General features: G+C 32.7%; 1 protein-coding gene across 5 annotated transcripts in view; it reads left to right on the top strand.

Moving 5' to 3' along the window:
* wts (serine/threonine-protein kinase warts) overlaps positions 1–11,206 on the top strand; it is a 71,942-nt gene extending 60,736 nt beyond the window's left edge. For all 5 annotated transcript variants that reach the window (XM_017628051.1, XM_017628044.1, XM_017628035.1 and 2 more), the window contains 6 exons: positions 4,468–6,703; positions 6,791–6,911; positions 6,988–7,103; positions 7,279–7,357; positions 7,422–7,617; positions 7,678–11,206. In XM_017628051.1, the coding sequence (XP_017483540.1) occupies positions 4,468–6,703; positions 6,791–6,911; positions 6,988–7,103; positions 7,279–7,357; positions 7,422–7,617; positions 7,678–8,124 (3,195 nt within the window). In that variant the 3' untranslated portion in view covers positions 8,125–11,206. The remainder of the gene's footprint in view (positions 1–4,467; positions 6,704–6,790; positions 6,912–6,987; positions 7,104–7,278; positions 7,358–7,421; positions 7,618–7,677) is intronic.
* Positions 11,207–15,419: the final 4,213 nt, after the last annotated feature.

The following is a 15,419-nucleotide window of genomic DNA, read 5'->3' as shown; positions in this document are numbered from 1 at the left end:
AGGATTTTTCAGTTGAAGATTTCTCGTGTAAAAAAGCAAAATGGGTTTGTTTATTTTTAATAGAACCATCTGTATATATTATTTCAAAATTTTGTTGTTCAAGATTTTTGATTTTTTCAATATATAATTTAGAAATTAAATCTTGATTAGCAGATTTTTTATTTTGTATTGATCCTTTAAAAAAAAATTTATCAAATTAAATTTTTGGAGAATTAAGGGGAGTATCTGGAACTAAAGCTATATTACAAAAAATTTATTTAAATTTATTATATATTTTAAAATAACTAGTTTTTTTATTAAGTTCATTTGTAAGAATTGTGTCTTTTATTGGTAAATTATATGCAATGCATTTAATTATTTTTTTAGCTGTTGTCAATTCAAAACGAAATTTGGATGGTAATTCTGATGCCATATGATAAATAATATGAGTTGGAGTAGATCTAATAAGACCTAGACAACGCCTGATATTTGCATTGCAGCAAGTATTAAGCTTTTGTAAAGCAGACTGAGATATATTGGCAAAAGTTAAACAAGCATAATCCATTTTGGAACGAGCAAAAGCTTTATAAAGTTGAAGTGCTTTCGAAGGGTGTATTCCAAATTTACAACCACTAATAATATTAAGGAAACGACACGCTTTATTTGTTTTCTCAATGATTTGATTAACATGATCATTGCATGCATCATTTATGTTAATAATTCTACCAAGATATTTAATTTTACGTACTTGTTCAATATTAATATTATTAATTTGAATGTTAATTTGAGAGTTTCTTTGGTTAAATATATTACTTTAGTTTTGAGAAAATTTATGTTTAAGTTAATTTTATTACATTCAATATTAAATTGGTTAATTTTGTCTTTTAATAATTGTTTGGTTTGATTTTGTTTGTGATGTGAACAAACTATAAAAAAATCATCAGCAAATTGAAAAATTTTACAATTTTGATTTGTTATGAAGTGTAGATGTGTTGTATAATTTTTTCATTTTCTAAAATTAAATAACGTTTTTTGAGAAAAGAATAAATCCAATTAATTACTTTTCTATTGAAATTAAAGTTAAGAAGTATATTTTGTAATATATCAATATCAACTGAATCATATGCCTTTTCAACATCAATGCAGGCAGCCATTACTAGAAAATTTTTTTCTTTAAGTGTAAATATTGTATTAATTAAATCGTTAATGCATTGAGATGTTGATCGATGTTTTCGAAAACCGTATGACCTGTCTGGTAAAATATTATGAAGAGAAATATGATTTTCAATATAAAATTTTAAAATACCTTCAATAGTTTTTGCTAGAACAGACATTAGACAAATTGGTCTATAATTTAAAATATTCGAAATATCAATATTTGCTTTTGGTATAGGAACTATTTTAATTTCTCTCCAAGTTTCTGGAAAAATACCATTATTCCAAGTATGAATTAAAATTTTGAAAAGTTTATTTTTTTTCTTCTTCACTTAATTGAAATAACATTTTATACGAAATAGAATCATTTCCTTTTGCTGAATTAAGATTTCTGCTATTTAAGAATTTATGAAAATTTTCCAAATTCATTTCGTTTAATGATTCATCAATCAAATTAAAAGTTTGATTATTATTAATTTGAGTGTTATTTTGTCTAGTAATAAATGATAAATATTTAATTTTATCTTGTGATTCCCAGGAATTATTTACTTTTTTATCACATTTATATTTTTTAAGATTTTTAATTTTAGACCACATTTCTTTTGAATTTGACGGATTTGAAATTTGATTGATAAGATCATTAAAATTATTTTGTTTTTGAGTTTTAATATGATCAGAAAGATTTTTTTCAGCCAAAGCTAATAATTCACAATTTTAAATAGTTTTATATTGATGATATTTTTTACGAGCCGCATTTGTTAATCTAAAAAGTTTATTAGAAGTTTCGGTCCACCATTGCTTTGGAACATACTTATTTGAAGAATTTATTTTAATTATATTCTTTTTGATTATGTTTTGGCAAGAATTTGTAAAATCTTCTAAATTGTTTCCCACTTTAAGATTATTCATATCTTTAAGTAATTGTTTATTAAGTAATTTTGATTCTTGATATAATTTGAAATCTTCATTAAAAGTTAGTATAATTGGGTTATGATTGCTGTTAGTTAATTTAGGTAATACTTGCCAATTATAATTTATGGTTTTATTAATAAAAGATACATCTATAGCTGAAGTTGAAAGGGTATTGGTAGAAAAAGTAGGAGAACCGTCATTCAGACAAAAAAAAAATATAATCAGATGCAATATTTTCAAGAATAGTTCCATTCTGATTTGTAGAATGTCTATCCCAACTAGGAGCTTTTGCATTTAGATCTCCTCCAATTAGAGTTATATTTTTAAGATGTCTGGTAAAATTGAAAATTTTTTCTAATTCATTTTTAAAAATTTGATTTGAAATATTTGGTGCGCAATATAGGCTAATAATATTTATATTTTTCTTTAAATTAAATGTAGTAATCCCAATGTTTTCTATATTACTATTAATTTTATAAGTAGAAAATTTAATATTTCTCTTCAAATAAATTCCGACACCTCCAAAACCATCTGATCGGTTAGTAAAAGTATAATTATAGTTATAAAGACTAGTATCTGTATTATTATTAAGCCAAGTTTCTGATAAAATTGCAATATCAATGTTATTATTTGTTAAACAAAGTTCTAATAATTCTTTGTCACCTTGACGTTTCAAGCTTTGAATATTAAATTGTAGAATTTTCATCATTATTGAAATTTGTATTATTATTAATTAAAGTATTATTAAAAATATTATTATTTTTAATTAAAGTTAATCGTATATTATTAAAAAGTTCCATAGTATTATAATTTAATCTGTCTTCAATATTATTTGAAAGATGTTTAGTTATTGCTTCATTTAGTTCATTAAAAGTATTTTGAGTATTGACAATTTCTTTTTTATCAATAGAAATAGAATCAGAACTTTGAGTTTGAATAGAATCTTTCCATGACTGCATTGGTTTGTACGCGTTAGCTTCTTCTCTTAATCTGTTATGATTTGTTTTTTTAATAACTTTTGAATAAGGAATAATGCTGTGAATAAAGTTATTTGTATCAGAGTTATTGATTGTGTAATTATTTTTATTTTTATTTTTTTGGGGTATAATAGGAAATTCTTCATTATAATTATTTAAAAGTTCAAATCTATTTTTTTTAAGCTTCTTTAAATGAAATATTTTCTACTGTCATAGTTCTTCGTATTATGAAAGCTTTTAATCTTGCTGGGCATTGTTTATAAGTTGGGGGATGATTGTCTTTACAATTAATACAGATAATAGGCTGACAAAATTCATTAATATTATGAATTTGAAAACACTTTTTGCATTTTGATTCTTTTTCCTTGCAATTTTGAGCATAATGATTAAAACGAAAACACCGATAACATTGAGAAAATGAAATAAAATGTTTTAATTCAATTTTAGTATAACTATAATTTATAAATTTTGGTATTTCTAAACCTTTAAAAATAATTTTTATTCTTTTTGTTGGTATTTTCAAATCTTTGTTGTCTTTATCTCTTCTTTCTATTCTAATTAGTTTTAAAATTGGAACTGGAGAATGTATTTCATTATATAATTCATCAGTTGAAATTTCTGTTGGTATGTTAAAAATTATACCCATTTTAGAAATATTATAACTTAGAATTTGTGGATCATAACCTTCTTGAATAATTCTTTTATCTTTGCAAATTTCATTAGCGGTTTGAAAATTTTTACATATAATTTTAGTTCTGCCGTAACCTACCTTTAATACGTCCTCTACATCGATATAATTTAATTTTAATAATAATTTTGTTACTGTAATAGCGTTAATGGGTTTTCTTCCTTCTAGATTAGGTTTGGTGTCAATACATACAATAAAAGGTCCTTTGCAATCTTTGTCATAAAAATAATATTCCTTATTGGGTTCATTTGGAAAATCTTTAGTAGGTTCATTGATGATCTTGGTGGTTTGATTTTTTGGTGGATTGATAGATGATGATGATGATAAAGTAAGAGGTTTTATGAAAATATAAGATTCATTTTTATTTGAATTATCTTCTAATCTTGATTTTTTAGTCACTTCCCTTTCTCTGGAAATGGATTTTTGCCTTTGCTTCTGTTTGTTCCGCTCTATTACTGAGGAGCCAGATGGCTCCTCATCCTCAATATCCATAAATTAAATAATTACTTATAAAAACGCGTAAAATATTAAAAATCGGATAAGAAAATATATATAATAAAACTATTCGATAAATAGCAGTTAGTTTTATATTAGTTTAAAACTATAAATACGTAAATATATTTTATGTTATTTTTAATTTTTTATATTTTTGAGCTCAATATTTTTTCCGATAAAAATGTATATCTTTAAGAGAAAATTTTTTTAATTTTTAAAATTCCTTTCAAAAATTAAAATTTCTATTTTTTTGTGTTTCAGAATTTCACACCGTTGCGGTACAATGCTGTTAATGGTGGTCGTTCCGACCCGCCTGATTATATGCACGCCAAGTTGATGGAACCACTGCCATCGGTGTCACCATTACCTGTCGCACCACCGCCTAATCCCCAACTAAATGGGCATGTACCAAAAGTTCTGCCACCGGGTCTTATTTCGTCGAAATTGAATCGAAAGCCAAGCATCGAACGGGAAACTCCGCTTAATTATCTGCAGCGATGTAGTCCGGCATTGGATTCTGGTGCGGGCAGTTCCCGCTCGGACAGCCCGCATTCGCATCAACAAGTCGCAAATGCTGGACGCGTCGGAACTGGACAATATTCACCGTCACCTTCCAGTTTCAGCGATGTTGGGCCGCCGGCACCGCCGCCACGGCATCCGACAACGGTAAATTCCGCAACACCGCCGCCGCCACCTCCCAATCAGCACTACAAACGGCGATCTCCTGCAAATACACGGCCAGCGGCGATCACACCCAGTCCAACAACACGCGGCACTTCCCCAGTTATAGTACGTAACGGCATTAAGGCACAACAACAACTGTCACAAATGAAGGCGCTAAGCCTGTATCAAGCTGGTGGCAACGCCGTTGAACCGCCGCCTCCGCCGTATCCCATCAATACAGTGGTGGTAGCGACATCAGCGCCGCCGCCTAGCTACACGGCCTCCATGCAATCACGTCAGTCGCCCACGCAGTCACAATCCGACTATCGAAAGTCTCCAAGCAGCGGCATATACTCAGCCACCTCTGCCGGCTCGCCCAGCCCCATCACTGTGACAAACAGCGCGAACCTACCACTGCAGCCGACCGCTGTGGCGCGTCCGCAGCCGCGAACCTACGCGCGCACCCAGCAGCCAATCATCATGCAAAGTGTGAGATCGACACAGGTGCAAAAGCCGGTTCTGCAAACAGCGGTGGCGATACAGACACCGGTATCGGCGTCGGCCTGCAATTCTCCTGTACACATTATGCCCGTGCCACCTTCATACCCCCAAAAATCCGCCGTCGTAGTACAACAGCAGCAAGCAGCTCAACAGCAATCGCCGTTGTTGGCTGGTGGCGTTCCTACCACGCTAAGCGCTGCGGGCAAGTCAGCGACTCCCACTACGCCGCCGCTTATTGCGAACGCGCTAAACGGCACCGTGGTTAGCAAACCGCCCTGCATCGAGCCTCCTTCGTATACCGTAACAATGCAGGCGAAGGCCGCTCAGCATCATCAGCAGCAACAACAGCAACCATCATCAGCAGCTGTCACTGCAGCCCAGTTGCGCGCAGCTGCAGCTTTAGTTGCACAACAACAGCAACAGCAGCAGCAAAAGCAGGTGAGCGCCGTACCAGTTCCAGCACGTCAGTTGCCCCCACCACCGCCCTACCAGAGCACACGCGCTGCTGCAGCGCCACCGACGCTCACTATTGCGGATATGAGTGGCAATAATAATATGATGGAAATTAAGGCAAATAACAAGGTGGCGCTCCACAACAACATAATAAATAATAACCAAATCACAAACAGCAACTTGACAACAACACCGCCAATACCACCGGCGAAAAATAGCGGTGGCAGTGGTGGCACAACCAGTTCTGGCAGTGGGGGCGGTGCATCACCAGCGGCATCGAGTACTGCAGTGGCAGGTGGCGCCGTTAGCAAAGGCGGAAGTGGTGGAGAGAAAGTCAAGCACGCCTCGCCCATACCAGAGCGAAAAAAAGTCTCCAAAGAAAAAGAAGAGGAGCGCAAAGAATGCCGCATAACGCAGTACTCCCCTCAGGCTTATAAATTCTACATGGAACAGCACATCGAAAACGTGATCAAGTCATGCAAGCAACGTGCGTATCGAAAGAACCAACTGGAAAAGGAGATGTCACGCATGTGTTTGCCCCAGCAGGCGCAAGTGGAGATGCGGAAAATGTTAAGCCAAAAGGAGAGTAATTATATACGCTTGAAACGCGCCAAAATGAACAAAAGCATGTTTGAGAAAATCAAGGACATAGGTTTGGGCGCATTTGGTGAGGTGTCGCTGGTTAGAAAGATTGACACAACGAATCATCTGTATGCCATGAAGACGCTACGCAAGGCGGATGTACTGAAGCGTAACCAGGTGGCGCATGTGAAAGCAGAACGTGATATTTTAGCGGAGGCCGATAACAATTGGGTTGTTAAATTATACTATAGTTTTCAGGATAAGGAAAATTTATATTTTGTGATGGACTACATACCGGGTGAGTACACTTTATAATCTTTAAAGTCGTGAATTATTAAGTTACGCATATGTATTATGTATTATAATTTTTTCTTTACCCAAACAGGCGGCGACTTGATGTCTCTATTAATTAAGAAAGGCATATTTGAAGAACCTTTAGCGCGGTTCTACATTGCCGAATTGACATGCGCTGTTGAAAGTGTACACAAAATGGGTTTTATTCATAGGTACGTAGAGTAAAAGCGGTGAAAAAGTGCTTATACATTATTTAGTTACTAACAACATTTATTCTTCTCATTACAGGGATATCAAACCTGACAATATACTCATCGATAGGGATGGTCATATTAAATTGACGGATTTTGGATTATGTACTGGGTTTAGATGGACACACAATTCTAAATATTATCAGGAAAATGGTAAATATATCAAGCACTGACTAACTTAGATACATATAATATGTAATATAAAAATAATGTAATAGCCAACCAAACCTGTTGCTACGAATGTGAACGTAAAAATTTTTAATTTTAAACTTTTATGGATTACAATTCTTGACCTATGTATAAATAAATAATACAATTTTCTTCTTAGGCAACCATTCGCGACAAGATTCAATGGAGCCTTGGGAAGAGTACTCCGAAAATGGGCACAGACCAACAGTCTTAGAAAGGTAAATATGATATTTTTTCTGAAGTCCCTGATAAATATCATCAACACTTTGTTCATATTCACAGGCGACGCATCCGCGATCATCAAAGAGTATTGGCACATTCACTGGTGGGCACGCCAAATTATATTGCACCAGAAGTGCTGGAACGTAGTGGTTACACGCAGCTTTGTGATTGGTGGAGCGTTGGTGTTATACTCTATGAAATGTTAGTCGGGCAACCGCCATTTTATGCGAGTACTCCAGTAGAAACACAACAAAAAGTATGCCAACATTTAAGTATTACCAATGCCAACTAAACTGAACTTGTCCATCTGTTACAGGTAATAAATTGGGAAAAAACTCTGCACATACCGCCGCAAGCGAAATTAACCCCAGAAGCTACTGACCTGATACGACGCTTATGTTCGTCAGCGGATAAGCGTCTTGGCAAAAATACAGAAGAAGTGAAAGCGCACCCATTTTTCAAGGGTGTTGATTTTGCTGATATGCGCCAGCAAACTGCACCCTATATTCCAAAGATAGAATTTCCCACAGATACGTCCAATTTTGATCCGATTGATCCGGATAAATTACGTTCGAATAATTCAAATGTAAGCGGCGATGATTTTGCTGATAGCGACAGACAGTTCCATGGATTTTTCGAATTTACATTTAGGAGATTTTTCGATGATAGATTCAATCCTGAGATGACAGACGATCATTCAACGTATCAGGACGTCGGAAATACAACACAGAGCAATCATAATGCAAACGAACAGTTTATTTAGTCATTTAAGTAGTTAATAGGGGAAACTTATAAATACAAAAGTATAAGAAATTGTGTTTGTATGCAGTTAGTTATGTAGTTAATTAATGTAATGTCACAAAAATCTCCTAGTTTGAAGTTTGAATAAGAGCAAAGGTATAGCAGACTGTTAATGCAATATTTAATATAAAACCTTATCGCCCACCGTAAAAAAGAGAAAAAAAGAAAGGGGGGAAAGTACACATAAATATATCAGCAGATATACATAAACGATCGTTGTGCTAAATATCAAAATATATTATCTGCATACTAGTTCATGCCAGTGGTGCACACATATTTCATCCGATGCAAAATGTGAAATAGAAAATTATTAATTACATTTGTAAAAATTTTTTCTTAGTTTTTTTACCGCTGAACATCGACTGTTAAAATTTTTTGATTCGTTATATTTTTACAATTACATATTTGCTTGAAATCAAACGATGTCAAATTTTTTAAAAATATTTGCTTTAAGACTAAATTTTAAATAACAGAGCTACAACGATATTTCAGAATTCATGCCGGTTTTAAATGTAAAACGCATCAGAAAAATATGCGCGTGCACCATTAGTATCGACGAAATTTTTACAAAAACAAAGCAAGTGTAATGAGTTCTTAGTTATCATGAACGTTGAGAATTTTTTCATAGTCTAACTTTAATATTCGGAATTAATTTGGCTTGTTGTAGATAATTGCTAATATTCATTTGATGAGTAATTTTTGGAAAACTGTAAATTAGTTTTTAAACATTATACAAGAAACTAGTATATATTTAATTAATCGAAAATGAACTGAGCCTAGAGATAAAACACTATTGAAAAACGTATATATAAATATATTTGTGTTATTAAAACATAGATCATAGATATGAATCATTAAATGTTAACTAGAAACACCTATACATATACAAGTCTCTTGCTATGTACTATGTAAAATTTTGAGTTCAATCTATCCTGAACATATGAAAAATTTCATAATTGCTGTGCCTTATTTTAAAAGGATACATATTTTTGTATACGTACATACTACTGACGTCCAAGTATATAAGATAAATAGTAACTTATGTAAGCACTGCAGGCCCTTTAATGCATAAACGTATCTACAAAACTGCGCTTGTGTTCGGTTCTTGAAACTATTTTGTAGGAGTTCTTTGTATGTATCTACCTACATATCTGACGAATTTAAAAACAAATTGTAACAAAAATATACCATTTATACTGTTATGGGAGTCTAAGAAAAAAGTGATCTATTTCAGCAGGCTGGATAGAAAATAACTGTTTGGGAAGCATGTGATGAGGTATGAAAATTGTTATAGAAATTGACTGGAAAGAAAAGCAAAAGCACAACCGCATAATGAGTAAAAATTTAATAACACCAAACTGGCCTGCACGGACATAAAATATTTTTCAAAAAAAAATGCCTTATGTATAAAATGATATATGTATCTATTTTAGTAAAGCTAGCGAAATAAGCTGGTCTTATACACCAAATCTGTTCAACTGTCAAAGCATTTCTCAAAATCAAAATAAAATGAGCTCGTCAAGTGCTGACAAATTTAACCAATTGAAAGAGAATGAATGTAAAATTTGCTCAATTGGTTTTCAGAACCATGTCTTAATTTTTGTATAATTTGAAATGTAATCACCCTGAACTTTTCTCTGGGTATTGTTACTCGTCATTTCGAATGCATTCAACTGTAGATGTAGCCTTATCTCACAGTTTTGTTAAATAACAAATTAATCAGGCTGGCTCTGCAATTCACTTCCGAGTGAGTTTCAACCAAAGCCACTTTGAATCAAATGGGGTTGGAATTCACTCGGAAGTGAATTGCAGAACCGGCCTGAATGTGTATGCATTGTATTTATTGAATTGAAAAGCCAACGATGTGTAAAAAATGGAGGAGAATATGAAACAATCAATAGCATGGCGTTAGTATATAAACAAACATATACATACGAGTAAACAAACAATGTTTTTAGTAATAGTTAATTTAAATACCAATAAGTTGATAGAGTAACTAATTCTAACTTACGATTACATTAGTACATTAGCAATTTGCATACATACATACATGCATACATACATAACATACATTTACACACATCCATCTTTACGGTAGACAAATTTATGGTTACATATCGTTACCTTAATATAGAAAGGCCGTAACAAACATAGTAGTTGTAAAACTAAAGTTCTTCAGTGGCAAATTCCTTCAAGTCTGTGGTTTTTAATAAAAACTAAAACTAACTTAATGACGTAGTACTGGTTTTACAAATCTATTACGGTTCTATCTACGGACTTATGTGCAACGGTAAATTTTGAAAGAAAGTGAGTTCGGGCATTTCTCTGTTAAGGTAACAATATGTAAACTTCAATATTTTTACCACACTTTTGGCTTGCTCGGAAAGGTATCAATGCAAGGTTTCTATCAGTCTCTTTTTGATTTGTAAACTTAAATTGATGGAAATGTCCAATAAGCGTAAACATAGTTAAGAGTTAGCTATGCGTTTGTCAACAAACATTTTTTTGCAATACCCGCATACATATGCACTCTATTTGTTGTTTGTCTTTATTACACATCCTGTCATACTTTCAAACAGTTTTCATATTTATTGTTAAATAAAATACATACATTGCAGAAATAATGTGCCTTCGATTTTGGAGAATGCAATGCCTCTTTTAACGATGCGCTTTGTAGAGCGAAGATTTCACAAGTCTATGTTTATCGTACTCTGCTTTTCACAATATTGCAGCAATAAATGTGTATATAGTTAGTTTAATGTTAACACTTTAGTAAATGTATGAAATTGTTTGCAAAACCAATTCGTAATCCGCAAAGAGTAGCTTAACAAAATAAATAAGTACATAACTACAAAAATAAATTATAATAAAAAAATTTTGTATATCTGAAAATTTCTATTCATGTATCTTATCTCTAATGTCTGAAATATGTAGTTGTTGTTCATATTTTTAATTTAATTTTGTGTATAGAAGAGAAATGATCCGTTGATGCGAGATACTTTTTGAAATACAAACTAATAAATAAAAAACATAATATTTCAAAATATTAACCTTTAATATATGGGTAGTTATTATGGATTATGCTGTTATCAAGAGTAACACCCTCAGGGCCAGTTTTTCAGTGCACGGCTGTGGTTAAAACTTTTTTAAACGCTGTTGTGGTTGTTGTTGTAACAGCATGAAAATTCCCCAAAGAGTTTTTGGGGAGTGTTGCTGGAGTGACAGTCCTTGGCCAGATATAGATCTGGGTCGTTCCGGTTACGTAGACCCGACTGTCGTGGGAACGCACGAGCTGGCTGGTTTAAACTAAGATTAACCAATCAAATATCAGCCAGCTGTTCAATTTAAGCGCAGTTTACGTAATCTAAGTTTAAACTGGCACCGAAAAGCTGGCCCTTAAAGATAGATATATATAAATACGCGGTGTTTCGCTGTGACCCAAAGATTTATGTCATCTGCTCTTTATAACACTTCTGTTTAGTCCTCTTAACACCTCTGTCCTTTTCGTAATTACGCCAGTTATTCATCCCAAATGCCGGCAGGTAACTTTTCCGCCCTTGCTTTCGTTGTCCACCCATGGTTGCAGGGTTAAATACATACACAGCATAAATTTATTATTGGAACACATCAAGAACCAACCGTTCAGCTATGGGAAAACTAAAAATGCAGACCGATAGTACTTTTTACGCTGATTTCAACTATATAAAAATTATTTGCCGCAATTAAAAAGTAAAGAAGGCATAAAAGGTTAAAGAAATTTTTTTTGATATTTTAAAGTAGTAATATTTTCTAAACTACGTAACCGATTAAAAAAGTAATGATATCAAAATAAAGACAATTAATCTATCTTTTTAGTTGATATACAAAATGTGTTTGCTTGCTTATATATATTAATCCAAAAATATTAAAAAACAAATAAAATGTTATAATTTTTTCATAAAATAACCTTTTTTAGAAAAAAGTGCAGAATCATACATATATATTATTTAGAAAGAGCAAGTTCTTACCTTTAATTTTAATTTCTTAATTTAATTTTAAGAATTCAGTGATAAAAAAAATTAAAAGCATTTACAAGCAAGTGACAAGTGTGGGTGATATCATAAGGGCTGTTCAGGATGTTGTGGAATTGGTCTTGGATTTGCAGTTGGAATTACATTTGCTTGCTGCCATGGCAACCGTGTGCATTTTATTGTTGTGAATTTACAAATGCAACGAATATGCAAATCCAAGAGCATATGCACAAGATCCTGAACAGCCCTAGTGTTTCTTTTGCCCAGAACTCCTTCTGCGTAGGCTTAGGGATCATAACCCTTACAAAGTAGAATTCTCCTTTCTGTATTGGCGAAGAAGCGGAGCTCCCTAGGGAAGCATAGGGAACCTAGGTGGTCGGGGGTTGCATTTTTGTCAATGGCGGTTCATTCCCTCTCCAAAAAGGTGGGTTAGAGGTGCCACGCCCATTTACCTTTCGCCCACCGCTCCTTTAACGAACGGTCATAATGGAAAGCCAACCCGTTTAATTAACTACAATATGCATTTGCACATACATGCATTTATATTTTTTATTATCACTGAATTCTGAAAACTCAAAAGTAAATCATAATATATTATGTATATCAAATTAAAGGTAAAAACTTGCACTTTATAAATAATATAAATATTTTTAGCATTGGTTTTGGACTTTTTCTAAAAAGAAGGTAATTTTTTTTTTAAATTATGAAATTTTTTTTGTTTTATAATATTTTTGGCTTAAATATATAAAAAAAGCACATATTTTATATAACAGCTTGAAGATTAATTAATTGCCTTTATTTTGACATTACCTTTTGAATCGGTCACGCAGATTAAAAAGTATTAAAAAATCATCGGGAGAAAATCGCCGCAACATTACGCCCAGTAAAAGAGAACAGCAATGAAATTCGCATTAGCTGAATGAGAAATCGTAGCCTGGATAAAAAATTGTCGCATATTACTCCCTTCAGACTTTGGCAATTGTGGTTGAAGTTTCGAGTGCAATTTCGTAAAAAAGCGACAAATAAATTTTCTCCAAAGTCTCGGAGAATGTTACTAGTTCACGAAATTATTAAATTAATTTATTTTTATTGTTTATTGTTAACTATTTTGAAGTTTCTTTCATTAGTAAAATTTTGTCGTATGCGACATTTGTCAACAATTTTGCAGCCACTTTGTATGATATACGACAAAATGTGATACAAATTTGTACTAAATTAACGATACCTTTTTCTCAATATCTCGGAAACTAAAGAAATAATCCAAAAACGGATAACACCATTTGAAAGATCTTATTTTGAAATATATGAAAGCATCTTTAACTAAAAATCTTCAACAAAAAAAAAGAAATCCTGAACTACAATTATGCATCTGTCTTTTAAAAATATCTTTTTATATGCAACGTGAGTACGATTTGAAATTTTTTACGTAACGTAAGAAACTGGAGCACAGATATTTTAAAACGCTTCTAAAATAATTCTTAAATACAAATGCAAATACCTGACATAAAACTATTTGAAGTATTTTGAAAATATGAATATAGTTGTGTTTTCGTATTCTCCGGCAAAATATATCCAGTAAATTGCCAGTAACCAAATTTCGGGGAGTAAGCCAATATTTACTCCCAATGACTGAAATAGACACGAAAGTACGAAAACGCAAAACCAGCAAGAAGTTGCTAGTTTAATGAACAGATGATTAATTCAGGGACCAAAAATAACTGTTACCTCGAATTTACAAATTGAAAACGTTGTCTGAACTCTGAAATTTAACGAAAACGTTGTTTCATAACAGTTAATAGATGAGAAATATTTTTTCCGTTGCTGATAAGAGTTATTTCCCAACGTTTATCTTATATGTTGCTCGATAACGGTTATTGCCCAACGTTTATTTTTTACGTTGCTTGATAGCAGTTTTGGCCCGACGTTTATTTTTATGTTATCTGATAATAGTTATTTCACTCTCTCACTTTTATTTCATCATCTTTATCTTATTCTCCATCTCCATCTTCATCAATATCCTGTCCTTACAACGTTTATCAGACAACGTAAAAAACAAACGTTGTAAAATAACGCTTATCCAGCAACGTAAAAAATAAACGTTGGGAAATAACTCTTATCGGCAACAGAAAAAATATTTCTCCTGCAAAACAGTTATCAGGCAACGTAAAAAGTAAACGTTGGGTTATAACTCTTATCGACGAAATAAAAAATATTTCTCATCTAATAACTGTTATGGAGCAACGGTTTTGCTATAAAACTTATAACTGTTATGTCCTTGGATTAATTTGTTATTTTCCGATGCAATTTTCTAAGAAAACCAGTATTTCCCATCTTATTACATATTCAAATAAACCTATTTGCAATTCTAAAAGCACCACAAACAATTATTTTGTTAATGGGAATTACATTAAGCATCATGCCATCAGCTGTTTTTCTTACTAGCAAATAGTTGTTAGTAAAAATTTATCCAGTAAAACTTGCAAGTTCAGCTGTCATTTTTGCTCTCTCAATTTCACCTCTCTTGCTAGTTTCTTGCAATAATATTAGTACTGGATAGTGCGTACGCGAACAGGGCTTTTGAATTTCTCCAAGGTTGGAGAAATATTTTTTTGATGTTTGTTGGGCATTAACGAAAAATACAGCACTGCTGAAAATGCGCAAAAGGGCCCTGTCTCTACAGGAAAACACTGCGGGCGGGATAACCACAGTATAGACAGTAACCAACCTTTTTGGGTTGTTGTTGTAGTAGTCGTTGTTGTTGTAGTTATATTCACTCCTGAGGAAGGCACGGGGTNGCAGTTTTGGCCCGACGTTTATTTTTACGTTATCTGATAATAGTTATTTCACTCTCTCACTTTTATTTCATCATCTTTATCTTATTCTCCATCTCCATCTTCATCAATATCCTGTCCTTACAACGTTTATCAGACAACGTAAAAAACAAACGTTGTAAAATAACGCTTATCCAGCAACGTAAAAAATAAACGTTGGGAAATAACTCTTATCGGCAACAGAAAAAATATTTCTCCTGCAAAACAGTTATCAGGCAACGTAAAAAGTAAACGTTGGGTTATAACTCTTATCGACGAAATAAAAAATATTTCTCATCTAATAACTGTTATGGAGCAACGGTTTTGCTATAAAACTTATAACTGTTATGTCCTTGGATTAATTTGTTATTTTCCGATGCAATTTTCTAAGAAAACCAGTATTTCCCATCTTATTACATATTCAAATAAACCTATTT

The sequence above is a fragment of the Rhagoletis zephyria genome, unplaced genomic scaffold, assembly GCF_001687245.7.
Source record: "Rhagoletis zephyria isolate East Lansing unplaced genomic scaffold, Rhagoletis_zephyria_1.1 Rzeph_scaffold_00074, whole genome shotgun sequence".
Classification (NCBI taxonomy): domain Eukaryota; kingdom Metazoa; phylum Arthropoda; class Insecta; order Diptera; family Tephritidae; genus Rhagoletis; species Rhagoletis zephyria.
This window is presented reverse-complemented; position numbering and strand designations above follow the sequence as displayed.